General features: G+C 44.9%; 1 protein-coding gene across 1 annotated transcript; it reads right to left on the bottom strand.

The window, feature by feature from the left end:
• Positions 1 to 6,632: 6,632 nt before the first annotated feature.
• fcer1g (Fc epsilon receptor IgFc epsilon receptor Ig) lies at positions 6,633 to 25,178 on the bottom strand. The gene is made up of 5 exons (XM_015339091.2): positions 24,951 to 25,178; positions 18,116 to 18,207; positions 16,348 to 16,392; positions 9,211 to 9,237; positions 6,633 to 8,233 (listed from the first exon to the last, which is right to left on the bottom strand). Exons 1-5 carry the CDS (start codon positions 25,015 to 25,017, stop codon positions 8,168 to 8,170), a joined length of 297 nt encoding a protein of 98 aa, XP_015194577.1. The 5' UTR covers positions 25,018 to 25,178; the 3' UTR covers positions 6,633 to 8,167.
• Positions 25,179 to 26,799: the final 1,621 nt, after the last annotated feature.

Here is a 26,799-nt window from a genome sequence, read left to right as displayed (position 1 = left end):
GACCTAGACACACGTGAGGGCACACAGCTACACACACACAGACCTAGACACGCGTGAGGGCACACAGTTACACACACACACAGACCTAGACACACGTGAGGGCACACAGTTACACACACACACAGACCTAGACACACATGAGGGCACACAGCTACACACACACAGACCTAGACACACGTGAGGGCACACAGTTACACACACACACAGACCTGGACACACGTGAGGGCACACAGCTACACACACACAGACCTAGACACACGTGAGGGCACACAGCTCCACACACACACAGACCTAGACACGTGTGAGGGCACACAGTTACACACACACACACACACACACACACAGACCTAGACACACGTGAGGGCACACAGCTACACACACACACAGACCTGGACACACGTGAGGGCACACAGCTACACACACAGACCTGGACACACGTGAGGGCACACAGCTACACACACAGACCTGGACACACGTGAGGGCACACAGCTACACACACACACAGACCTAGACACACATGAGGGCACACAGCTACACACACACAGACCTAGACACACGTGAGGGCACACAGTTACACACACACACAGACCTGGACACACGTGAGGGCACACAGTTACACACACACACAGACCTAGACACACGTGAGGGCACACAGTTACACACACACACAGACCTGGACACACATGAGGGCACACAGCTACACACACACAGACCTAGACACACGTGAGGGCACACAGTTACACACACACACAGACCTAGACACACGTGAGGGCACACAGTTACACACACACACAGACCTGGACACACGTGAGGGCACACAGCTACACACACACAGACCTAGACACACGTGAGGGCACACAGCTACACACACACAGATCTAGACACACGTGAGGGCACACAGCTACACACACACAGACCTAGACACACGTGAGGGCACACAGCTACACACACACAGACCTAGACACACGTGAGGGCACACAGCTACACACACAGACCTAGACACACGTGAGGGCACACAGTTACACACACACAGGCCTAGACACACATGAGGGCACACAGCTACACACACACAGACCTAGACACACGTGAGGGCACACAGCTACACACACACAGACCTAGACACACGTGAGGGCACACAGTTACACACACACACAGACCTAGACACACGTGAGGGCACACAGCTACACACACACAGACCTGGACACACATGAGGGCACACAGCTACACACACACAGACCTAGACACACGTGAGGGCACACAGCTACACACACACAGACCTAGACACACGTGAGGGCACACAGCTACACACACACAGACCTAGACACACGTGAGGGCACACAGCTACACACACACAGACCTAGACACACGTGAGGGCACACAGCTACACACACACAGACCTGGACACACATGAGGGCACACAGCTACACACACACAGACCTAGACACACGTGAGGGCACACAGCTACACACACACAGACCTAGACACACGTGAGGGCACACAGTTACACACACACACAGACCTGGACACACGTGAGGGCACACAGTTACACACACACAGACCTAGACACACGTGAGGGCACACAGCTACACACACACAGACCTGGACACACGTGAGGGCACACAGCTACACACACAGACCTGGACACACGTGAGGGCACACAGTTACACACACACACAGACCTAGACACACGTGAGGGCACACAGTTACACACACACAGACCTGGACACACGTGAGGGCACAAAGCTACACACACACACAGACCTAGACACACGTGAGGGCACACAGCTACACACACACACAGACCTGGACACACGTGAGGGCACACAGTTACACACACACAGGCCTAGACACGCGTGAGGGCACACAGCTACACACACACAGACCTAGACACGCGTGAGGGCACACAGCTACACACACACAGACCTAGACACATGTGAGGGCACACAGCTACACACACACAGACCTAGACACACGTGAGGGCACACAGTTACACACACAGACCTATTGTCCCTGGAGCCAGTTAACCTACCAGTAAACCCACACAAACATGGGAGAACATACAAACTCCACACAGGTAGCACCCCAGGAATCGAACCCAGGGACCCTGCACTGCACGACAACAGTGCCAACCGCCGTGCCACTATACCACACATCTCTTCTTATGCCACTTTTAATTATTCAATTATACTTTTCAAACAAGACAAATACAAAGAGTATGCTATACACCTCCATCCTTGCTCCTGAAGAGCTCAGAACCAGCAAGTTGTATACATACACATGAAATCACAGGACTAAGAGAATTTACTTGGGATCACTGGCATGTGCTTGGTTAAATGAAGAAATGTACAGATCACGTGGAACAAAACCTTCCAACCTTCAAGCCCCACAGTGGACATAAAAAGCAAATTCAGGTTTTCATTGACCTTGGCATGCTCCAAGTCTTCAGCCATGTAAAACTCAGATCTATGACACCTCCTGGATTGGCGCTGTCAGGTGCTGTTAACCTGCCACCTAGTGGCGGTAATTGTAAAAGCAGAAGAATCACATTTTTGGGGGGCGGGTATATGTAAAATGCAACATGTAGAAATAACGGTGGTCGATAGAGGGCAGCAGGTTTTAATACTTGTAGTGACGTGAAAGAAAAACTAAAGATTTTCGCCCAGAAAGAGTTTACCCTTGGCTTCTAGTATAGACATGCTGCATGCTACAAGCATAGACAAAAGAGACAAGAAGTAAACCAGTGTTCCTCATGGCTTGACTACTACAAGGCACAGGTTTTGTTCAATTCTGCATCTCTTTTCTCTGCTGACCACAACATGAGTCGTGGTGCTCCTGTTTCAGAAACACTTCGTGCGTGGTCATCGGAGAGTTTCTGTTTTGACTTGTTAGTGTGCCTTTGGACCAGTGAGTTCCCCTTTGTGTCTGGGTCTCATTCTGAAGGGATAATGTAGCCGTTTATTTAACTGCTGTGTCTCCGGAGTGCTGTGTGTCCTCTCGTGTTCTACTCTTCTCTCTCTCCGTCAACCAGTGTTATGTTGCAGGAATCTCGGTTTCATGATAAGCATGTGCTGATATAGTTTGTATACCTTGCATGTTCCTAATACTCTTGGCATTTAAGAACCAGCACTTAATTCACTGGTCCTTTGGCGATTTGTTTCCCTTGGGTTGGGTATTTGCTTCCATTCGTCCATTTTCGAACCACTTCTTTTGGTTTAGGGACGTTTGAGGAGTCAGAGTGTATCCCAGCTGGCAACAGGTGCAAGGCAAGTTATACCATCACAGGTCAGAGGGCACAAAGAAATATAAACACACACACACACACAAACCAGGGCCAATTTCCCCAGAAGCCAGTTAACCTACCACTGTGTTTTTGGACTGTGGGAGGAAACCAGAGCACCCAGAGGAAATCCATGCAAACATGGGGTGAACATACAAACACCACACAGACAGCACCCCAAGGAATTGGAGCCAAGGCCCCACCACTGCCAGACAGAAATGCTCACTACCACACCACTTTGCCTCCCTGCAAGGTGTTTTTGGAGAAACAGTTCAGGTGTTTTTATTAACTTTCCCATAATACATTGTGCGCACCTGCTCTTAAAATACACCATAACCCTGAAAGGTGTCTATCTTTGATAGATAGCTAGATAGCTAGATCATACTCTTAATTTACACAGGAAGTGTCTTTTTTTGCTTACTTAAACAGGAAATGACTTGGCCAGCCAGTGGCCAGAGCTAGGTGCCGTTCCCATGGTGACAGAACAGGAACCAGGTTTCCAAATACAAGCAGCAGAAAACCACAATTTCGTCGTCACTTACAATAACAATAATTAGAACTCAACTGCGGGGTTTTTTTGAGGGGGGGGGGGGGACATTGGTTAAATCATTAAAAAATTAAATGCCTGTTTCAATTTTTCTGAAAAGTTTCAAAGCCTCGGAGAGAAATTCAGAGACGGAGCAAAGGACTCGTGCGTGTATCCTCGACGGCGGTTTTGCCCGCCTTGTTTTTTTCCGAGAAGGTTTCATCCATGATCGGCCCAAATTCCACACTCTTTTCAGGGGAGTGTCTGAAAGGGGGAATCGACAGGCACGAATACAAAACTCATTTCAACAATTTCGCTCCGATCACAAGAGCTCCCCGGCACTTCTCTCTGTACCTGATACCCAGGGCTGTGATTAAACATCCGACACTTTATAGTGAGAAGGCAAAGGAATTTGGGTTAACTCTGCAAAACTGACATCATTGTCTTTTTTTAAAGGAAGGAGGGGGGTGGCAGACGCTTTTAGCCATTTCATATGAAAAAAAAAGTCAGTTCCTCAACCAGCCCTGTCACATGTCCACATTGTTATTTCGGGATTTACAATGTAGCGTAGAGGTGGTACAGTGACTCAGTTGTCAGCGCTGCTGCCTTGTAGGGATGAAACCCTGGGTTCAGTTCCAGAGATGGGGTGCTGTCTGTGTGGGGTTTGTATGTTCTCCCTGCGTTCACGTGGTTTTTTCTTCCCCAGTCCGAAGACATGCTGGTGGGTTAGTTGACTTTTGGGAAAAGTGAGCATAGTGGGTGTTGTGTCTGTGTCTGCCCTGTGATTGACTGGCTTCCCATCCATGGCGTATCCTGCCTTCTGCCTGTTGCTTGCTGGGATAGGCTCCCGCTCCCCCACGATCCTGAAGTTGAAGAAGCCCTTAGAAAATCCCTTCTGTGTTTCTCAGTGTTGGCGGTACAGGAGGTGTGCGCGGGGTCATGTCGGAGCCTTGATCCTTTACAGAGAGCCAGAGGCATTCAAAACTCTTGGCTTACTTACCAGCTGAAGTTTCCCCAAACGGGTCTGTATTCAAAAATCACTTCTGCATTGCAATAACCAGTCTGGTCTATTTGTTTAGGAGAAGACATGGTGAGTCTGCATCAAGGGGCTCTTTTATCTACGTACGGAAAGATGTTAGTTTAGATAAAAGTGTGGAATTCCTGGGGTAAAAAACAACTACAAGAAAGATAATGGCAGGAGCCGTTTCGCCTCGTAGCCTGAACTTATCGGATCTCCGAAGTTAAGGCAGGATGAACCAGATCATCCCTAGGAAGGGAGACTTCCAAGGAAAACTAGACTACTGCGGGAAGTGGTGTTGGAGAACAAGTAGGAGGCACTCTTCCCTCTAAACCAGAATTTACAACCGCTATGGTGACCAGGGGCTGTAAGAGGGACCATCCTGCAGATGAGACAATAAAGCCAGGTCCTGACTACTTGGTCATTAATGATCCCATAGCAAGTTTCTCGGAAGAGCAAGGGTGTTGAAGTCGATGCACTGGCTCTGTTCCATTCCGGGCTTCTACAATCTGACCCCCCTCCTCTTTCCTACCCTACCCACTGCTGGATGAACTGGGCCCCCTTCAGATGAGTATAAGTGTCTGGTAAAAGACATAGCATCAGATTTTTAATCACAGCCCTGGTTATTTCTGCATATGTAATACAGCGAGATGTGCAGTGAAGCTCTTGAGATAAGGGCAGAAATGTTGAAATTTGTTTGGGGATCAAACGTTATGGACAGTAATAAAAATAATAATAATAATAGGAACAAGTAATAGGTTTATTCCATGCTGAAAAGAGAAGAAAGAAAACACAACGTTTCGGCCGTGGAGCCTTCTTCAGGTGTGACTGAAGAAGGCTCACACCTGAAGAAGGCTCCATGGCCGAAACGTTGTTTTTCTTTCTTCTCTTTTCAGCATGGAATAAACCTATTACTTGTTCATTTGCAGCCTACGCATGCTGGCCCAGTTCCCCACCTGAGCTCCTATAATAATAAAAGTACTATCCCAGCATGCTAGAGACACATTTTCTACCATAAACACCTGTTTATTTACCAGCAGGGTGAAAACAGCAGTGTCTTATGTCTAAAACTCGAAGATGCAGCAGTGATTGAGCTCAGTTACATCTCTGAAAGAACCACATGGTTACAGCTGTGCTTTTCCAAACCACATTGAACATTTGCAGTAGAACATTTGGATTGGGTCTCTGTATCACATATGCAGAAATAATAATAATAATACTACTACTACTAATAATAATAATTGCTTAAACTTATATAGGGCTTTTCTGGACACTTCACTCAAAGTGCTTTACAGGTAATGGGGATCCCCTCCACCAGCACCAGTTGCAGCCCCACCTGGATGATGCTCCAGTACTCTCACCACACACCAGCTCTCAGTGGGGAGGAGAGCAGAGTGATGAAGCCAGTTCAGAGATGGGGGTTATTAGGAGGCCATGACTGGTAAAGACCAGGGGGAAATTCGGCCAGGACGCTGGGCCAAATAACAAGGGCTGTGATTAAAAATGTGATGCTGTGTCTTTTATTAGATGCCTGCGCACCCAGGATGATAACTTTATGGATTGGAGCTTTTCAAATGTATGAAGCGATCAGCAAACTTTTTTATTAGTAGCAGTATTAGTAGTAGGCATCGCATTGAATCGAGACAACGTATTTAGCACTTTATTTATTAGAAAGGGGGAATTAAGTAGTGGTTAGTAACTTTTAATAGTTCAGTACTGCATGAAATCCTTTACTTAAATATTGTAAAGGACATGCGAAACACTGGAAACAATGTACTGCGGAAGAATGTTCTATAAAATCCAGACAGAAATGTCTAGCTACATTTTATTTTTAGGTCTGCCAAAAAAAAGAACTTATACTGTTACAGGAAAGTTAACAATAACATGAGGGAAAAAAACATCCTTTACATCTTAAAAAAAAAACAGTTTTAAAAATAGAAGACAGAACACACACAAGACCTTCGGAAAAAGCACGCTTGTCGCAATAAAGCATGAACGTGTTCTAACTACGTACCGTGTGCAGAAAAAGGTTAGAATATGTAACATTTCCTTAATGATTAAAGTTATCGGCAACCAAATATGCAAACAATGTTTGTCTTTGAAATTGCACCGTTTTTTTATTAAATAAAAAAATGGAGTGATATTGTCCAAAAAAAAAAAACAAAGTTGAGAATCTTTGTGTAACAAAAAGAAGACCTGGTCCAAAACTTCACGTTATCAGCTTAATTCCAGGTGGCTGTTACGTAATGCGGCGTTCAAATATACGATGTATTACGCGCCTTTTTTGTGCTGATTTGAGGCTCGCTTTCCATGTTCCTGTGGTATATTTGAAAAACCGCGCAGTTTTCTGTAATTTGGGGGGTACTTTTCAAGAAATTCGGGAAATACGGGAGGCGACTTTTCGTCCGCCTTCAAGAAAAGAAAAACAAGCTAAGTTTTCACTCGACCACAGCAAGAAACCAGTCAACGTTTTCAACAAGGTTCATTAGGGAATACATTCAGGAGGTAACAGAGATGTTTTAACGAACATTTTTGCTTCGACTAACACCGCTTAAAACGTCCACGTCCAAGGTAGCTTTTGCGGCCTACGGGTCTGCAGCTCTGGTTCCGTTTTACGTTTTGAAAACACGTAACTGAAACGGTACTTCTCACAGTCCGCAATGCCCTAACTGCAGTCCGCGCCCACTGGAAAAAGAACACAGCTTATGAGCTAGTGGGTGATTCCGGTAGGTTTCTAGCTGAAATACCTTTAAAAAAAGTCAAATAAATTACTAGGAAACTAAACAATGCGTCGTTAGCTGAGGCCCGGAGAATCCATAAATAAGGAAAGACAAGTACGGGAAACACACAGACTCTCATTTCGTCTGCGTGGGCAACAGCAGTAACACGCAGCATATTTTACTGGGGCCCTAGTGGGGGGTAATGTAATATCTGTATTTCTACAGGAAGATCTCTCAAATTATGCCACCCGGAAAAAAGGCCATTTAGTAGATAAATAATAGGTTTATTCCATGCTGAAAAAAAGAAGGAATAAAACACAACGTTTCGGCCGTGGAGCCTTCTTCAGGAGTGAGCAACACCTGAAGAAGGCTCCACGGCAGAAACGTTGTGTTTTCTTCTTTTTTTCAGCAGGGAATAAACCATTACTTGTTCCTTTGCAGCCTACGCATGCTGACGCAGCTACCCACCTGAACTACATTTAGTAGGTATATGTGTAACAGATATTTTCACCCATTTTTTTACAGAACCGAGACTTGACATTATCCTGATATGAACCACATAGCAGTGAAGGTACATTCACGGGGACACGGCGGCCGGCGATGTCCGCGAGGCGCGCGCGTGCTCGTCACTCTCTTGCTTTCTTCTGGGGCGAGATGGTCTCGTACGTGTCCTGCGGTCGCGGCGCCAGACCCTGGACCGACATCGGGATGGGGTTAGGATCAAGCGAGGGTTTGTTAAAAAAAAAACACACTTTGCGAGTTAAGAAACTTTGAAATTGCATTTCAAATAAAATAGGCAATACCGTAAACGGTCCCGTCATGAACGCAGAAAGTCACAGAACTCACAGAAACTCGTCTTTTAAGACAATGCAACAGCAGACTGAATTAAAGACATTTGCATTTTTACAGGTAAGTCTTTCATCCGCCACTGACGGTAAATTCAGTTCCTGTGTATATGAAAACTGTTACTTTGGCGCGTTACTCTTGAATAATTCCCACCAAACAGTATGCGGGAGCTCACGTTTCTGGTGATCATGACGTCACAGAGGTGACATCACAGTAGCAGTGTGACGGCAGAAACAGAATGGTTCTGAACAGGACAGGAGGAAATTTGTACCCGACTCTACCAGTGAAAATAAAGCTACGCAAAATGTGGTTCCTGTGCCACAAAGCAAAATCGGCAAAGGAAACGAGACCCTTCCCAAATAGAATTAAATTTAATTTAAATTCGTTCAAATCGTTTTTACACCACTGAAGAGCACTCGATGTCATAACTTTTGTCCAAATATTGGGACTGGATTTGTTTGGAGTTAAAGCCTCCGCAGAAAAAAAAAGAAACAAAACTCGGAGGGCGCGTATTTGCTTAACATCCTCTCTCGATGATGATATCAGGACACTGGGTATCAAATCGTCCGCAAATCTTGATAGCAAAGCGGGGAAAAAAACACAGCTTTTTTTGTTCCAGGAAATCATCCGCGTCCTTTATCAAAACACCGTGAAAGCGAAGGAAGCCGCCATTACACCCAATTTACTATTTACCACAATGCCCATGAGACCGAATCCAGACATAGTGATGAGAGATTCATCATCATGAAGCAGACGTCGATACAGTGTTTTTTTTTCTCCCGATCTTAGAGGTGGTATATGATAAATACTTCGAGTCTCTTACCGTGTAGATGCTCTCTCCGCCTTGTTTCTGCAGGAGGGAGAAAAAGAGTTAATCGTGCTGGACAGTGCCACCCACTTCACAAACCTTCCCAGCATTGATCGTTTGCATTTTGGTGAGGATGTATTTTAAAAATGCACTGTCGCTGATTGAGGGCAGCACCGCTCAGGTCCTGGGTTCGAGTTAGCACTGGGGGTTCACCTTTCTGGGTGGAGTCTGCATGCTCTCTCTATGATTGTCTAGGTGCCCTGGTTTCATCCTACCCACCATAGACACGCTGGATGAGTCAACTGGTGTCAGTAAATTGTGCCTGTGCGAGTGTGCATCCTTCCATAGACTAGCTGGATTATAGCATGAATGCTGTCTCTCTTTAATCCCTCAAATTTGGGAATGGGTCGCCATAATCCTTAATGAGAATAAGTGGCTTTTGTTTTTGCTTACAGATAGATGTGAATTGGTAGACCCCTCTGAAACATTAGCGGATTTACAAAAAGAAGAGGGGGCTACCTCTTACAGTACGATTAGGTGGGATGACAAACCCTCTGTAATTTAAAGAAAAAATGGCTTAAAAAAAGAGCACGCGAAAAAAGACCACCCGAACAGCCCGTCTTTCTCCCTGGATCTCCACCCGGCCAGTTGTCTCACGGTTCAGGGTCGATCGGTTCAGCTGAAGTGTCTTTCACGGCCACATGACTGGCTGCTGGACAGAACTTTCACGGGTGCCGTCTCTAGCATGCATGCAGCAGAACACCGGGTCAGAGAGCGCTCCTGGGTTAACCGCGTGTGTTTGTCGCCGTCTCTCCGACAGGTACCAATGACACGGCTTTCCAAAGGTATGACGCTCTTGTGAAACGGCAGAAACGTGTACTGTACATAGGTCTTTTTGCCGACCCGTTAAACATTGGACGGAGTACATTTACGACGACTTCCCAGTGAGCCTCACATGAAGAACAGCATGCGTTTGGAGAGCCGTGTCGTTTCTACTCGTCAGAGAAACGGCGAAAACACTACGCGTTTAACCCGGGAGTGCTTCCTGACACAGTGTTGCACTTCATGTATACAAAAGACAGAACATTACATTATTTTTTTAGGAGTGTGACGATATTCTACTGTTGTTAAACAGTTTGATTTACTGGTGTTCTGTTTACATCTGGTTTATAGTTACTGCAATACGCGGAAGTGGAATGGGCAATTTATTTTTCACAACTGTGCAATAGTTACCCACTCTGTGCAACATGCTTGGGAGTGTGCAATATCTATACTGTGTATTACATCTTCCTTGTATTCGGTACATTCATTCTTTGTGTGTGTGTGTCCTCTTTCTGTTTTGTTTGTAATTCTCTATTCCATTTTTTTTTAAATTTATTGTATTGTATTACTGTATTACTACATTTGTGCTGTACTGTGTTGATTGTGCCTGGCCGCTGTAGCACTTGAATTTCCCGCATGGGATTAATAAAGTACCTACCTACCTAAAGTCACTGCTACTTTGCAATGGACAATATTATTGCATATACAATACAATGCAATATACAGTATATAGTAGGCAACGTTGTTCACAAATTAAGTTTTGCATTTAAACGCAATAATTTTCTCGTCTAAATGCAGTACTATCTCGTATAAACGAGCTATTCGTTTCTCCGTGGTGCTAATAAGCTTCTGTACATCTCGATACCAAAACATCTTTGTGCACAATTAATCGATCGCATTCCTTGTACAGAGCAAGCCTTCCTGTTCCATCTGTTGAGACTTCAGTAGTTCTGAGTTACGTTTCACTACAGCGAGAAGGTTTCAGCGGGGCCATGTGTGAATGTATGCGGATGACCGTTTTTCGTGCCCTGCCGTGTCTTTTATATTTCTTTTGCACTTTTTTTTTTGTCTGCTGCGACTTCCACTTCCTTTTCGAGGCAGAAGCTGACCCAGACCACAGATTTACGTTCGAAGGGGCTGTCAGCGCGCGGCTGCGTCACCCGCTTGAGAATCGTTTCCGAAGAAAAGACCCGCCCAGAGACCGCGTGCGTATGGGTACAGGGCAGGAGAGAGAAACCAGAATCAGCCCCTTCTCGCATCGGAGCTGCAGTCCGAGCCTCCGGCGTCCCTTCTTTCACAGGAGACTGAGTCCTGTGAGCTCCAGTCCTGGTTTTTGGTGGTGCCAGACCCTGTTCTGCAATGGCATTCATTGTAGGTGTGAAGTTCTAGCCCGTGACAAGGGCGAATTCTTCTGCAGCCCTCCGAGACACAGCCTGCAGCAGAGCTCAGTCCTCGTGCCCCCCTCACAGCCTCATCACGTCGTTTTCAATAACCCAGTGCAGGGTCGTGGGAGAAGCCAGAGCCTAGTCCGACAAGCAACGGACACAAGGGTGTATCTGTGTATCTACACCCTTGAATGAGACTCCTGTCCAGTACAGGGCTCACACAGCGACACAGTCGCACCAGGGCCGATTCTCCCAGAAGCCAGTCAGCCTACGAGTGAGTCTTTGAACTGTGGGAGGAGCACCAGGAGGAAACCCGTGCAAACCCTGGGAGAACATGCAAACTCCACACAGATGGTACCTGAGGTCTGGAATTGGACCCAGAGCCCCAGAGCTGTGCGGCCGCCCTCGCCCCTGCTTGTGTGATTGTTGTTTTGTTCAGCCCTGGCAAGGGTTAAGCCCTCAGTGTGGGCGCAGTGAATTGCAGAAGTGGCCTCCGATTCTGTTCACAATGGAGTTATTTTTCGCCTCTGCCTGTCACTCCCCCCCCAGCTTGCTCAGAGGCTGAGGTGGCCCGGCCTGCTCTGTGGCTTTCCTGTTTTGAAATGACCACTGCCTCAGATGGCGAGCAAGGTTTTCCAAACACCCTCAAAACAAAACAAAAAGTCATCGCTGGGCCCATACCGAATGTCTAGCAGCAAAAACTCAGAAATCCACATTATTTCTGAAGAATATTGCATTATGGATCGATGACTGGACTTTCAAGCTTTTTTTTAAACCCTCAGGAAATTTTGTTTTATTGTTCCGTAAGCAAAGGTACTGTCAGTATTTTCAGCACGTACTAAAAGAAAAGGTGCTGGACGGTTTCTTCTATATAAATACATTTGTTTTTCAGCATCAGTCACCTCAGTGTATCATTCTAACCCCTTCCCAGAATACACCATCCAAAATATCCATCCTGAATTGGAAGAAGTTCACTTCGACCCCAGAGCTGTGAATGGCACGTTAGTGACTACTGCTGAGTTAGACACAGCAGGTCTTCCAGTTCCATGTCATTGAACAGGAAGGCAGAGCAAGTCAGGGGCACAGCCAGGATTTGAACCAGGAACCTCCTGGTGGGAGGACGTGTCGCATCAGTTGCTGGATTACAGTCGTGGGTAAGTATTCAGTGCACATTGCAAAAACTTGACGTCCAGTTTTCACAGCTTTACAGTGGTTTCCCAAACTTTCTAGATGCAGAACCTACACACTGAATACACTGCAAGTGCCTACAGAAACTGTAAACCACAGAAATGATATAGCCGTGGCAAAGTCTCAGCAAAAGTGCAAAAATCCTCCGGTACATTTACACAGGTAGTCTTTCTTAAAGGAACTCTTTCATAAGGGAAGGGAAGTCATATAGTCAAAAGTTCAGACCTCTCACAAGGACTGTACTCATTTATTCTGTCCAATTGAATAAATTGGGCGGAGCGGTGGCTCTGTGGCTAAGGATCTGCGCCTGTGCCCGGAAGGTTGCCAGTTCAAATCCCGCGGCCGGCAGAGGAATCCTACTCCGTTGGGCCCCTGAGCAAGGCCCTTAACCCCAACTGCTCCAGGGGCGCCGTACAATGACAGACCCTGTGCTCTGACCCCAAGCTCCTCTCCCTGTCTCTGTGTCTGTGTCTCCCTGGAGAAAAGCTGGGGTATGTGAGAAATTGTATAGGGCTAATAAAGAAACATTAATTAATTAACATTAATTGTTTGTCTGATTGCGCCTCTGCTACCAACCTGTACGGGGCACTTTTATCACACTGGCACGGCTGCCAAGACACTGCCAACATTCTCTGGTGCTACAAAGCTATATCTACAATATATGGTGTACATACTACGGTTAAGTAACGTAATGTAGCTCTTGCTCAGCTTCTTCGCTTTTGATTCGCATTGGGTCTTCATCCTCCCCATTATTTGTAGCCTCCTTCTGCTTTCCTAACAGAGACCTGCTCTCACGTTAAGTCACGGACAAAAAAGAAAGAATAGGAACTTCCCAGAAGCAGAAGTTCTTGTTTCGTATTTGTGGGCCGCCTTTACAGCACAACTGATGTCAGCAGCCTTCAAACTAAATGGGCTACATTGACCAAATGGCCGCCATCTTTGTAAATGTTTGTAAATGGTCCAGTGTTCTTTGGCACCCCCTAAAACCAACCCTGAATTCAGCATCTCCCTTCCACGTGTGATCGTTCTTGACAACACAACCTGTGAAGGCACTGCTCCTGACGACAGACCTGAACGTTCACTGCGATGCCTCTGGGATGCTCTGCTTATGTATGCATCGTGACTCGAGCACATTTCTGCACAGACGGCAGGAAAACCAACAGATCAGTCTTTTGTTTTTTCTTCCTCTCATGCAAGGGCGAGGAGAAGGAAAACGTGCACCTGCGTGTGCAAGGTTGCACATTCGCACACAAGCACGGGACCAAGTCGACACTGAAGGGTACTCTGCCTTGTATGGCACACAGGTGCAGCAGGCTAAGCGCCGTAGAACACAAGTTCAGATATGCTGGAGAGAAAATGTAATGATGTCCCATAAATCGTGCAAGATGAATGAAGTCAATCATTCCTGATTGCACCCCCTCTTAAATCTGCTTTAATCCAGGGGTGACCAACCCTTTTGCCTTAAATGATTCACAATCCAGAGGGTTTTACATGTCACACTTCAATCTGCAGGTTCTGAACCCTTGCGAATTCTTCATTTTCACTACAAGTGTCACGATCGTAAGTCCCTCCTCTTAGGGGCGCTCCGGCTTTTTCCGTTTTAGTTGATTTTGTGCACCTGCCTCCTATCCAGCCCCTCTCTATATAAGCCAGGCGTTCCTACCATTCTGGGTTCAGCACTGGGAGACGGACGCCCGGAAGCCCGCCTACCAGGGGGTCCTGGAGTGACCCGATGGCACAGGCTACACCACGGCGTCCTGACCATCTGGGTCCGGGGCTCGGAGCGCCTGGCCCCGTTAACCCATTTTAATTCCCCCTCCCTGCACCGGATCCCACTCCGGTTCTTAAATTCTGTCTTGTCTCTCCTGGATGGATTGCCCGGCTCTGGACTCTTGCTCTACACCCTGGATTTCCCTTTTGACTCCCTTGGAGTTGTTCGCCTGGACCACGCCCCCCCCTGAGCACCAGTGCACCATCCTCACGCCCCCCTGGTCTTCAACCTGCCCAGTTCCTAGTCGTCTCCTCATTGTGTCTGTTTCACTCCCTTCCAGATTCTACCATCTGCACAGGGTCCTGATCTACGCTTCGTGACAACATGCACGTGATAAGTCCCTGGCAGATCGCCTGTCATGAAAAGGACCACAGCAGGTCATTCCTCAAATAATTGAACCGATTATCCTGACAAAATTGGTCAAAGCGCATCTTACAAGTCTGTGCAAATTGCAGATGATCCCGTTAGCTGCCAATTCTCATGAGACAAGAATTTGTGTTTCAGGCCTGAGACTATAATTAAATGCAGTGGCGTGGTGTGTTAAAGAAGAGAGCAGCCAAGTAACGGAGTAACCCTTCCACGTCCACGCTCCTCCTACCTCAGAATCTAGTTAAACAAACACTTTTCAGATTCAAACATGAACAAGATGATTTATGTGTGTTTTGTAGGCCTGGGAAAGAAACTTTCGTGTGTATACAAAACATTAATTGTTTTAAATTGACTTGCAGAACAGTCTCTTTCATTGTTTAAATGTGAGTGTTATACCTTGCAGAATCGAATATGGAAAAGGAAAACTTATAATGGGTCAGTTATTAATACTGAGGTAGACAGCACATATCACTGAACAAGACGGTCTAATACTTGTTCATGCTTACAAGGTGGGAATGCAATATTACTTAAACTCAGTTGAAAACCTGAAAAAATAAGAAGGCAAAAACACAACTGATGAATGTAAAAATGATAAATCGCCCTGTTCTGATTCGTAATTATCTCTGACAGCATATTATAATTAAAGAATTAATCTAAAGTAAGCCTCTGTCCAAAAAAGGTCAAATGTGGCAATCCTGCACACGATTGGTCTATCTGAAGTGAGTTCTACTGCTTAGAAGATTTCATTATATGCTACTACTGATGTCAACTGTATCATAATACCTATAATTTTTAACTGTATGAAATATTGTTCAAAGGGTACATTTATCTTCGCACCCGAACTTGAAGAGAGATTTCATGAGAAGTCTTTTTTTTTTAATTTTTCAGGCCATTTTAAAGTATTATATTGCGTTTTCTTACAACAATGTATGGTTGCTTTGTGTGTTGGACAGGAAATGAAAACTGAAGTTGGTTTACTTTTATTTCTGGACTTTTCTGTGGTTTCAACAATGGTATTTTTACCAGTGATTGACAGTACGAAGACAGATTTGCCACACAGCAAGCTGACTGGTAATGTAATAGTCTGTGAAACAGTGTTGTGTCATGGGACTGCCAGTGTGCTCTAAAGAAAATGTAAGATTGTGGACTTGCTGGATCAGGGTTGGTGACCTCTGACCCCTGACCCCTGGGTCATGGAGTCTCACCTGATTGGTTAAAGCAGGTATCCCCCCTCCCCCCATCCTGCCTACCCTGGACCTGGAGAGGTGGTGTGTCTACAGGATTCTGAAATTTGAATCCAGGTGTGCTGTAGCAAAGGGTTCTGCTGTGTTTACACTGATTTTTAGAATTTGAAGAAAATGGCACAATAGCGAGGGAGTGAGACAAGAATTTGTGTCTCAGGGCTAAAACCCTTGACCCTTCACCATCATCATTATCACTATGTTCCCAGTGGTTTAACAGAGGTTATTCAAGGTCCTAATCCGGTTACCATCACACTGAAACGTATCGCTCCATTATCCTGAGGTACACACAGAGACACAGAGGTGTTGTGTGTCAAAGATGAGAGAAGCCAAGTATCCCTTCGTCCGGAATGACCCACATCCACGCCCTTCTTACCTCAGAAGTGCTTCCTCCCTTCTTGCCGGATGTTCCAGGTAGCAGCTGATGGAGAAGAATGTAAAAGAAACGTGTTTAAGAACCTAAAAGGAACCAAGGGTTCAGACTCACAACAGCTGGCCTAATAATAATATTAATAATATGATTTGACAATAGCCAAAGTGTGCCAGTCCTCTCCCCACACACCAGCTCTCAGCGGGGAGGAGAGCAGAGTGATGAAGCCAGTTCAGAGAGGAGGCCATGACTGGTAAGGGCCAGGGGGGAATTTGAAAAGGACATAATTTTACCAGCTAGAACAGTGGTTCTTCACTCATGGATGCATGTACTTCCTGGAGTGTGAGATACAATTTCTGGGGATGCCAGACTTTTATTTTAGAAAATAAATAATCAAAAACACAAACTTAAGCACAGACACGTCAGTACAACTACTTTGTTTCATCAAACCTAGGCATTTTAAGGTAAACTTTTTTTTAAAAAGTGTACATTTTTTTGTACTCTTCTCATTTTACTGCGAAATTAAAATAAATATATCATTATTTCTCTTTCGTTTTATAGTTATGATCTGTTTCAGCTTTTTTTTTTGGATCAGGGGTACGAGAAACAAGAGGGCGCTAAAAAAAAGGTTAAAAACCACTGAGCTAGACTAAAGGCGTCTGAACTGCGCCACATCGAAAAATAAATTGAATTTCAGTTGCTCGGGTGGAATATATCTAATTCATCAAGTTTAAAGTAGAGTAGAGACGCAGTAAGACACTTTGTGAATTATGCCCGAGAAGGCTACATGGCAATCGCAAACGTTGTCATTGCTTTTGTCATTTTTTATTCTGTAGTAGAAATTTCTTGAACATTTTCTAACAGTGTCTTGGCACTGGCTGAGTCTCAGAGGGCAATACGGGAGCCCAGAAGGCTCAGACAGAACTGTTCAGAGTCTGGGGGCGTCACGTGTTATGCAACTTTGGAGTGTCAAGTCAAATCCCCAAATTAAACGTTGCTTTCTTCCACACACGTCCTCATGCCCATTGTTCCTCAGCTCCAGAAAAAACAGATGGTCGATAAATGTGTAGGTTTTTTTTGCAGCACGATAGAACAGCACTCCCACAATTAAATATGCCTAAGTTTTAATAACTGCTTCCATCTTTTTATGTCTTATTGAATCTTCACATTCACACTCCGCAAAGCTCAATTAATTCATTCTCGTTTTCTGACGCTACATTTTAAGACTCTGAGACGTATCTGGACCACCTTATATGGAGTTTGTAGCAGAAGCTCAGGGGTAAGGTTAGATTCTAATCTCACACATTTCCGCTGATAAATTCTTTTTGCTCACCTCTCTCACACCCCTCCAGCTACTCCATCTACACCTTTGCTGCGGCTCCCCAGCTCATTCCTCGCTGTGAGGGGGGGGTTGGACTGTCTAATCCTCACTGGTAGACTGCCAATCCCTCATCTAGGAGTGTCACACCAACTCCTCCCCACATAGTCCATCCCTCCTTGCCAATCACTGGGATCTAACATCTAATGACATGTACGCTGCTCTCTCAAGACCCGAGTCTTCCAGTTAAATCCTCCCTGTGTGTTATTAGCCTTCTTGATTACGTTCTAAGCAGTGAGGAAAGCATTGCTCTCGCTACTGCCTGTCCTAAATCACACACAAGACTCGACAGGGTAGCAATGTCCAATGTGATGTCAAGCTAGGAATGTGGTAGGGAAGTTAATGGAGCCGGGGGTGATGATGCAGAACGAGCCTCTCCCTCCTCCTCCTCCTCACCTTCAGTCTGCAGTACAGCACCGTGAGCACGATCCCGTAGACAAAGAGAATCCCATCCAGGATGTAGCAGATCTGCGGTTCTTGGAGCGCAGCTGGGGAGAAAGGAGAAAAGCCATCAAGGATTTGGCCAGAACTACCGCAAAATCCATTTTTAAACAAAAAAAACCTTTGTTGATGGTGTTCAGTTGTGCGGGAAAAAACATAGATCTCTCTCTACACGTTTTCCGTTTACAAGGATCTCGAGATGTCGTACGTCCGTTTTTGTCAATCTTTGAGTTACACCACAGGTTTTCAGTCGGGGACGCAGAGATTCCTGGGAGTAAAGGACCAAGTAAAGGTTTATTCCGTGCTGAAAAGAGAAGAAAAGAAACACAGCGTTTCAGCTGTGGCGCCTTCTTCGGGTGAGTGAGAAGGCTCCACAGCCGAAACGTTGTGGTTTCTCTCTTCTCTTTTCAGCAGGGAATAAACCTTTACTTGAACCTTTTCAGCCTACGCCTGCTGACGCAGCTACCTCCCGGAACTACGATTCCTGGGAGTTCCTGATTCAGTTCCTCAGAATCTACAAGGAGCTATTTCTTTCCCCGGACTATTACCACCGGTGTGTAAACTGAGGGGTCGCCCACTGAGCCACACGTGGATAGGCACTGACATCAATTGGTGTCACGCTCTCCGCCGTGTCGCCGAATTGAATGTCTTAGCACGAATAGGAGAGTGGTGAGAATTGTCTTCGTGCGAGCTGTCATTGCTTAACGCTTTTCGGCGTGAGGCGTTCCTAAATCAGATACAGCTTGCCATTTCTTCGCATAACGTTGGGAAACGGCGATGTTTTCTCCAGTACAGCACTGAAACTTTAAAATTCAGCCCTGTGGGGAGTGTTTCTCCCTAGCCGTGGCCTTCAGAAACAAGAGTTTTCAAGACACATGCGGGAGAACGGTCTCAACTTAAGGTATAATACACAAGGAGAGATTCTGCTGTTCTTTCTGGCGACATGTTCTTGAGGGGATTACAGAATACTGCCATTCGTGCGTCCAGTGGTTGATTTTTTTTCCGAAAAGAATTCCGCAGTTCTCTCTAAAAGTTGCAATTTCCGGACCGGGATCAGCTAATTAGCTCAAATAAATTAATGTAGACACGTATCAGGTGGAAAGAAAACAAATAGACCCATCTGGTGCCGAGTTTTTGGTGAAGACATTGCCATTTGTCATCAGGTTTTGGAAAGAGATGGTTTCATTATTGTACATTATTGGATGTTCCCATCCAACGCCAATGTGCGAAAGAGTAAACTGGCCATTCTGTTTCAGAGGAGTTTGTCTCGAGTAGGGGTCACCTCAACGTGATTGTACGGGGGTGTTGAGACTGTTTTGTCTTTCTAGTGGATCATTTTCTTCTTTTTCTCTCTACACGGTCTCGGCTGCAGGCTCGAGTGCGAATGTATTTTTGCTTACGAGGCACGAGTTCACAATGTTAAAAAAAGACGATGGTTAAGTCGGTCGTTCTCGACAAGACGACTAGCCGCAATCTTCAAATGGTACAAACTGCTGCAGGTCTGTGGTCGGCCTACAAACACCATCACCTAAACAAACAGCCTTCAGAAGTGTAACAGAAATTCAGGTTTCAAAAGGACGGCCTGTATATAATCATGTTTAAATGGCGGTGAGGACACCGAAAATAAAAAAAAAGACGCATCACAGCTGAGGCGCAAAACTGCAACGGAAATAAACGTTTGAAAGAAAAAAAGTGCTAAGCATACTTCATTCTTGATTTGCGTCTAAATCCAATTTGCAGAATTGTTCGGATCGCGTGCAATAGCTTCCTCTTGTACGGTTGTATCGTAACAGAGTTCCATTTTGTGCCGAACAGCCCTGAAGTATTAAAATGTGTTGCCATCAGACTAGCTGTGCTTAAGAATGTTACAGAAGCCATCCAATGTCGATTAGAAGTATATGGGATTATCTCGAGGTCTCTGAGCTCTTCGTGTGCGACATTGCGCGTTGTCCAACGTCACACGCTCTCACAAAACGCACTACAGCACGCAGTCTGCATTCATTCAGAGGTCATTTTAACTGTCAGTGTTGACTTTCCTTGTTCTACAGTTAACCTGTTCTTGGATTGTGTGGGGGGGGGGAGCGATGTAAAAAATGCAATAATAAAGAAGCCACGTAAACCCTGCTTCTATGCCGTCTTGTACATCCTTCCGGAATGCAATGTTTGAAATTATTAACTAGAATTTAGCTTGGACAACTCCTGACAGATACCGCCTTACCAACAGGATTAAGGAATAACATTGAACACTGTTGATAGGTTTTATCTTGTTAAACGAACACTTTTCGGATTCAAACATGATTTATGATGTATGTGTGTTTTGTAAGCCCGGGGAAAGAAATGCGGACACATTTATTCGTACACGTGTATACAAAACATACATTGTTTTGGATTGACTTGCAAGACTTGAGCTGTAATCGCTTAAATGTGAGTGTTATACGTTGCAGAACCTACTATGGAAAAGGAACACTTATAATGGATCCGTTATCAAAACTGGGTTAGATACCACACATCACAGACCGAAATGGTCTAATCCTCTTTCATGCTTTTTTTTATTCATTTTTTTTTCTTTCGTGCTTAAAAGGTGGAAATGGAACATTACTTAAAAACCCGAAAAGATAAGAAGGCAAAAAAACACAACTGATGCATGTAAAACTTATAAATCGCCGTGTTCTGCTTTGTAATTTTCTCAAACAGCGTACTGTTTTGTGTTTTGTTTTTTGTTCCGATACTTCTTCTCCTGTCTATTATTTGATGTTCAATAACCCTTTGGGGAAAAACAAGGATGCAACAAATATATAAATATTGAGGGAGTGAGCTGGGTAAGGTAACGAACTCTCCACAGCAACTGCGGTGAGTTCAGATTTTAACGATATGATATGAAGAGGCTCCGCGAGCAATTTTAGCTACAGAGATGATAATCTTGTATTTTGCAAAAACTTTTTTTTTTGTAATTTTCGAAAAGCAAAGTGGCGGGTGGACCGCTGGAAATTGGGGGTTGCGACGTTGCTTGGCAAAAGACACAACTGGACAACGCAAAAGCCCGTTAGCGGGATCACTCTTCTGCTGCGTCGTCCTCGCGAAAATCGTCGTGTTAAATGCTGTCGCGACATCCTTTCGCTCTCGTCAATGAAATATTAGGGGGCTCGGGTAGGAGCATTTGAAACCCGGAATAGGAGGCGCGTCTTTACACAAAGAGTGACGGGGGTGTGGCACAGGCTGCCCAGATTGTGTCCTTGCAGCCGAAGCCCCGATTTCCTGCAAGAAACATCTGGAAGGAGCTCCTTGTGTCAGTTAACTACTAATCACTAGACGGGCTAGACTGGCTGAAGGGTTTTTGTCAGAATCCTCACCAAGGGGTCATGAAGTTTCAAGATGGAGGGTGTTAAGTTTTATAACGCAGGAACGAGAAGAGGAACAGCCCCAGAATATAGCCATTATTTTCAGTGCCTGACCGCAACAGTTCCACGGTTCTCCATTATAATTACACAGCCGGAACCGGTGAGCAGATTAACGCTGCGACTCCTATAGCTGCACAGAAAACCTGAGCTCTCGGTTCGGAAGCCAGGGCCGGAAGAGAAAAACGGAACTCCAATGTCCCTCCATAACATTTCGTGCTAAAATATGAGCAATTGTATTTTTCGTAATCGTAATCAGCAGGAGACAAGTTGGTTTTTTTAAACATCCAATGGAAGCAGTCAGAAAACATTTTTTCCCCCTTTTGCAAGACTTTACGGTTGCATAGAGTAAGAGCGTTTAAGAAAAGGGGTCTTGAAAAACAAAAATAGAGAGAAATATGAGCTTGTCCTTACAATGTGCAAATATTAATGCGCTTGCAATAGTGTCGTTTACTGTTAGTGTAGCTTCTTTGTTGAGAGTAGCGCTCCTAAGAGTCAAGAGTAGCTGTCATTTACTATTTGAGTTAACAACTGAGATGTCCTGTTGTTATGGTCTTGAGCAAACACAAATAAACGTTACAAATTAAAAACTGTATTTCTGGTTTCCGCCAAACCCAGAATGTTCATTCTGCTGAACGCTGACCGCGACCAGGTACTTTCTAACTTCCTGGTCTCCATGGCGACCTGCGTGGCCCCTATCCTATCACTGGTACTCCACAATGAATCTAGGGGGACCACTAGGTTTTTCTTTCTAGACCTCGCGTGCTAATCACCTTAATTGATCTGCTTACTTGTTTCGACCTGGGGTCGACTTTTTTTTTGGGTTCGGGCACATTCAATAATTTACCTTCGGGATCAATAAAGTCTTATCTAACTCAGTCTGAGTTCCTGAAGTTCCGTACTTAAAGGGAGCCGGTTCAACAAACCCAAACCCAGCGCCCAGAATTGGACTCGTTTACAATTATTATTATTATTATTATTATTATTGCTGAAACAGCTCTTGACAAGGACAGGGGATCACCACAGACAGATGGGAATAACCAGTAGTCTTTTTTCCCTCATTCTGCACCGGCCCAGTTGCTTCGGTCTCAGCTCTCACGCCTGAGTTTGAGGAGAGCTCCGAGAGACAGAATTGGTTCTAGGCCGACGCCAATTACAAACCTCGCAAGACCTTAATCGAAGCCGGAGCTACATTTGCCACAGACGGAAAGGCAAAACGAATTAGCCTGCGATGGAAAACTCGGTTGGAACTAAAGGCGGAAGATACGAACAGAAGTTATCCTCACTTCCGCCCCGGGACCAGAGATGGAAACTGGGTTTCGATTAAACTACTGGGTCGGCACCTGTCCTCCGAGCTCGACACCTGGCTCACTTATTCATGAACTCCTTTGGAAGAAGAAGAAAATGAGAAGTGGTTTAATTAACCAAGTCAGGCCTCCGGTACAGTGGTAGACCCAACTTGCTTGTAAACCAGACCAATGAATTAGCATTTTCAGTGTCTGGGATTGTGGACTGGAATGGCGAAGGTGGTACCTCCTTACCAGTCAGTTTAGCAGGTTGTGGTCGTCGAATATTATTAATTGCCGTCAGCCAATCAAGCTCGCGTTAGAATTAGGCATTCATGATGACACACAGACCCCCATGACAAGCAAATCGGATCAGGATCGGTAGTAACCAGAGGTACCGCTGAACCCAGGGGTTCACGTTAGGGGTCACGTTACAGGCGGGTAGCGGCACTCCAGTTCGGAACCGAGTCGTTACCGGAACTTCATTCTCACAGTTCGCCTCTCAGGAGAGGGCTGTTTTTGTGATGGATTTCAGAGAAATTGTTGAAATTAGTTTACGTTTTAAGAGAAGTGAGAACGTGCTTTTAGAACATAAAGCGGGAGGTATTTCGCCAAACAAATACGCACGAGACCCTCTTTGGCAAAAAGAATCACATTAAATCAGATTTTGTTTTAACAAAATATAAATTTGAGAGGGGAGGTTGTACCTTTTTTCTTTTCAAAGATTAATTTATTTGGAATATTCAGTTTTGTATTCGCAAAACAAACATCCACATTCCTCTACAAATACCTTCTTTCCAAAGTTCATATTTCGTGAAATAACTCTTAAACTGCACGTAAACCGATGCATGCCAAGAATAACAGCAATAAGGAGAAACGGTCATTCAAAAATTACAAAAAAATATATCTATTATCTTTTTAATGCAACAGTTTGCGCCGCACATAACTGTAAAGTATAATAAAGTCAGTATAGCGTCGCTTTCACCTGACAGAGTAAGATCCTATTTAAATAAAATATGATTTATCACTCTATTGCGGAGATGCAGTCAAATTCGAGCAAAAGAGGTATTTTATTTTTTCGTTTTTTTTTCATATAAAAACTAAAATGAAATCCTGATAGCTAAATGTTTTCTGAAAGCAGACTATTGATAACAAAACTTACAATAGTTAAATCTTGACGGTAAACGACGGAAAACGTCTTTTGAAATTATATAATCCGAATACCCTTCAATGCTCTCGTAAATTGATTGTATAATACACACATATATAACGTTATTATTAATTATAATAATAAATATGGGCATCTATAGAGATGACACGCCAAGTAAAAAAATAATGATAATAATGATGTAACCCGCAGTTCAGCCCTAGGAGTAATATATTCGTAAAACTTCTCAAAGTGGAATCTAGCTCCTAGCACGAAAGGGGAATTTAAAACCAAATTTCCATTTCATTTTCCAATAAAAATAAAATCAAAGTTCCGTACAAGGTCATTTGAAAGTTCTAAAACAGGCAGCAGCCAATACGTGTATTTTCATCTACGAAAACGTGCTGAATTTTCTGTGACTTTGGAAATGAGGAGAGTAGAAGTACAAACCGAGCTGTCACCCGATTCAAATTCTTAAATGTTAACAAAGAAGGTGTAAAATGTCTCCATTGTAAATTGCAAACAGTATGTAAAAGAATGAACAATTAAAACGCTGGAAAAAAAAACATCAGTTCAAAATTCCATGTCTGATGACTATGTGATCTTATATCCTCATCTTAACATTTTGAAATAGGAATTCACAAGCTATCCCGATAGAAGTTGTCGACACAGTATGAACGATATATCTTCTGCTCAACACAAATGCCCCCCGGATATTGAGAACCGTAAAGCTCGTCGTCTCACCTCGCTTACGAGAACAAAGCAAAACAGTGATGACACCTGACCATTATCGGTTCGATCAATTTTGTGGTTGTCTTATATTCGAAGACCCTCTGAGCCGCACGCCACCAGCTAACGTGTCTCAAGCCTGTTTGGGCAGCGACACTACAAAAGCCCACACCGACTATCTCGAAAGAGAGAGACAAAGCAGAGACAAAAGGTATTTCTATAAAACACCTCACCGGCGACTCCAAAATGCCAGCCCAGCAGGAGAGCAGCGAACAGGTGGGTTTTCCTCAATGGCGACATGGCCGTCCGGTGTCAACTGCCAACAGCGTCTGCGCCGGCACAAGTGGGTCTGGCTGCGCTCCGGCGATGCGACAAGTTCAGCGCTAGAGCGCAGGCGGGCGGAGGAAGTGTCCGGCGAGGAGGTCGCGGCTGCTTCACAGCCCCACCTCCTTGTTACAGCGTGAGTTCTAGTCAAATGCCTCGAAGAAACTTACAGTAAGCGGCGGGGGTCAGGCTTGCTGAAACGAAACCTAATTGACGCATTTACGCCGCGCTCGCCATTCGCCTCCGACCGTATACAGTACGTATACGTTCGTACAGTGTGCCCAGTTGACATTAGCGTCGCCATTTTTCGAAAGGTCTATGACCAGCACACCATACAGTTCAAGTCGAACGGAAATCATTTCAAGGAAGAAGACCGTGTTAAATGTAACAGAGGTTACCTGGAATATTCCAGTCATTGCAATTGCATCGTAACAGCTCTGAACTTGGTGTAAATATTTACACTGAATGTCCAGATACTGACAAACCAAGTGTAAAACAAAAAAAAGTTATAGCAGCTATAGTATGTATCCTAGTTATCCCTAAATAAATTATTCGTGTACTGTCTGCTTATTAATTTGATTCAACTTAGAGGCAATGTAAAAAAAGCTGTCCTCTCAAAATGTCCTAACAATCTGGGCCTAATCGGCAGACTTAAGTTTTGCTAAGCAATGCGTGGGATCCGGGCTCATCTTCGTTATTTTGAGGTCTTCCCACAGCCTTAGAGGACACGGAGCTGAAGGTTTCATCCACAGACCTCTGGCCTTGCAACATCCCCCAGGGTAGGTTCAGCGATTGAGACACAGAGCACCGCTCTCACTACTGGTACACGTGCTGGGGTAAACCCCTATCTTGGCGATCAGGATTTCCTTTGGCTTTTTCAAGTTGTGAGCTCCCCCATCACCCAAAAGTTCTCCAGCTGTTAAGTTTGTACATGCACGTCAGGAAAAAAAACAGCTTCGTGTTCCATTCCAGTCACGACATCATTCTGGGTCCTCCCATTTCCTCTTGTCCCCGAAAGTCGCTGTGTACTCACTAAAGAGAGCAAGTTTAAATGTACAGGGTCTCCCCTCCATTATATATCCCCTATGTTTTTGGGACAAACTTCAGGATAAGTGATATTCCAATATTGGATGGATCATTAGCCAGAAGCCATATCACTCTGCAACTCACAACTGGCAAGGTTGCTGCTAGAAGAGGTGTTAGTGGGGCCAGCAGGGGGCGCTCACCCTGTGGTCTCTGTGGGTCCTAATGCCCCAGTAAAGTGATGGGGGCACTATACTGTAAAACGGGCGCCGTCCTTCGGATGAGACGTAAAACTGAGGTCCCTACTCTCTGTGGTCATTAAAAATCCCAGGGAGTTTCTTGAAAAGAGTAGGCGTCCTGGCCAAATTTCCCATTGGCACTTACCAGTCATGGCCTCCTAATAATCCCCATCTCTGAACTGGCTTCATCACTCTGCTCTCCTCCCCACTGAGAGCTGGTGTGTGGTGAGAGTACTGGAGCATCATTCAGGTGGGGCTGCACACTGGTGGTGGTGGAGGGGATCCCCATTACCTGTAAAGCGCTTTGAGTGGAGTGTCCAGAAAAGCGCTATATAAGTGCGAGCTATTATTATTATTATTATTAAAATACAACCATCATTGAAATCATTGATCATCACTGGATCATTGAAATACAACCAGCAGTACTTGGCCCTCTTTTCTTAACTACTAAAAAACAAAAGTCAAATTAAGACACAGAAGCAAAGGCTCAAGACCA

This window comes from Lepisosteus oculatus, chromosome 4 (assembly GCF_040954835.1).
Source record: "Lepisosteus oculatus isolate fLepOcu1 chromosome 4, fLepOcu1.hap2, whole genome shotgun sequence".
Taxonomy (NCBI): Eukaryota; Metazoa; Chordata; class Actinopteri; order Semionotiformes; family Lepisosteidae; genus Lepisosteus; species Lepisosteus oculatus.
This window is presented reverse-complemented; position numbering and strand designations above follow the sequence as displayed.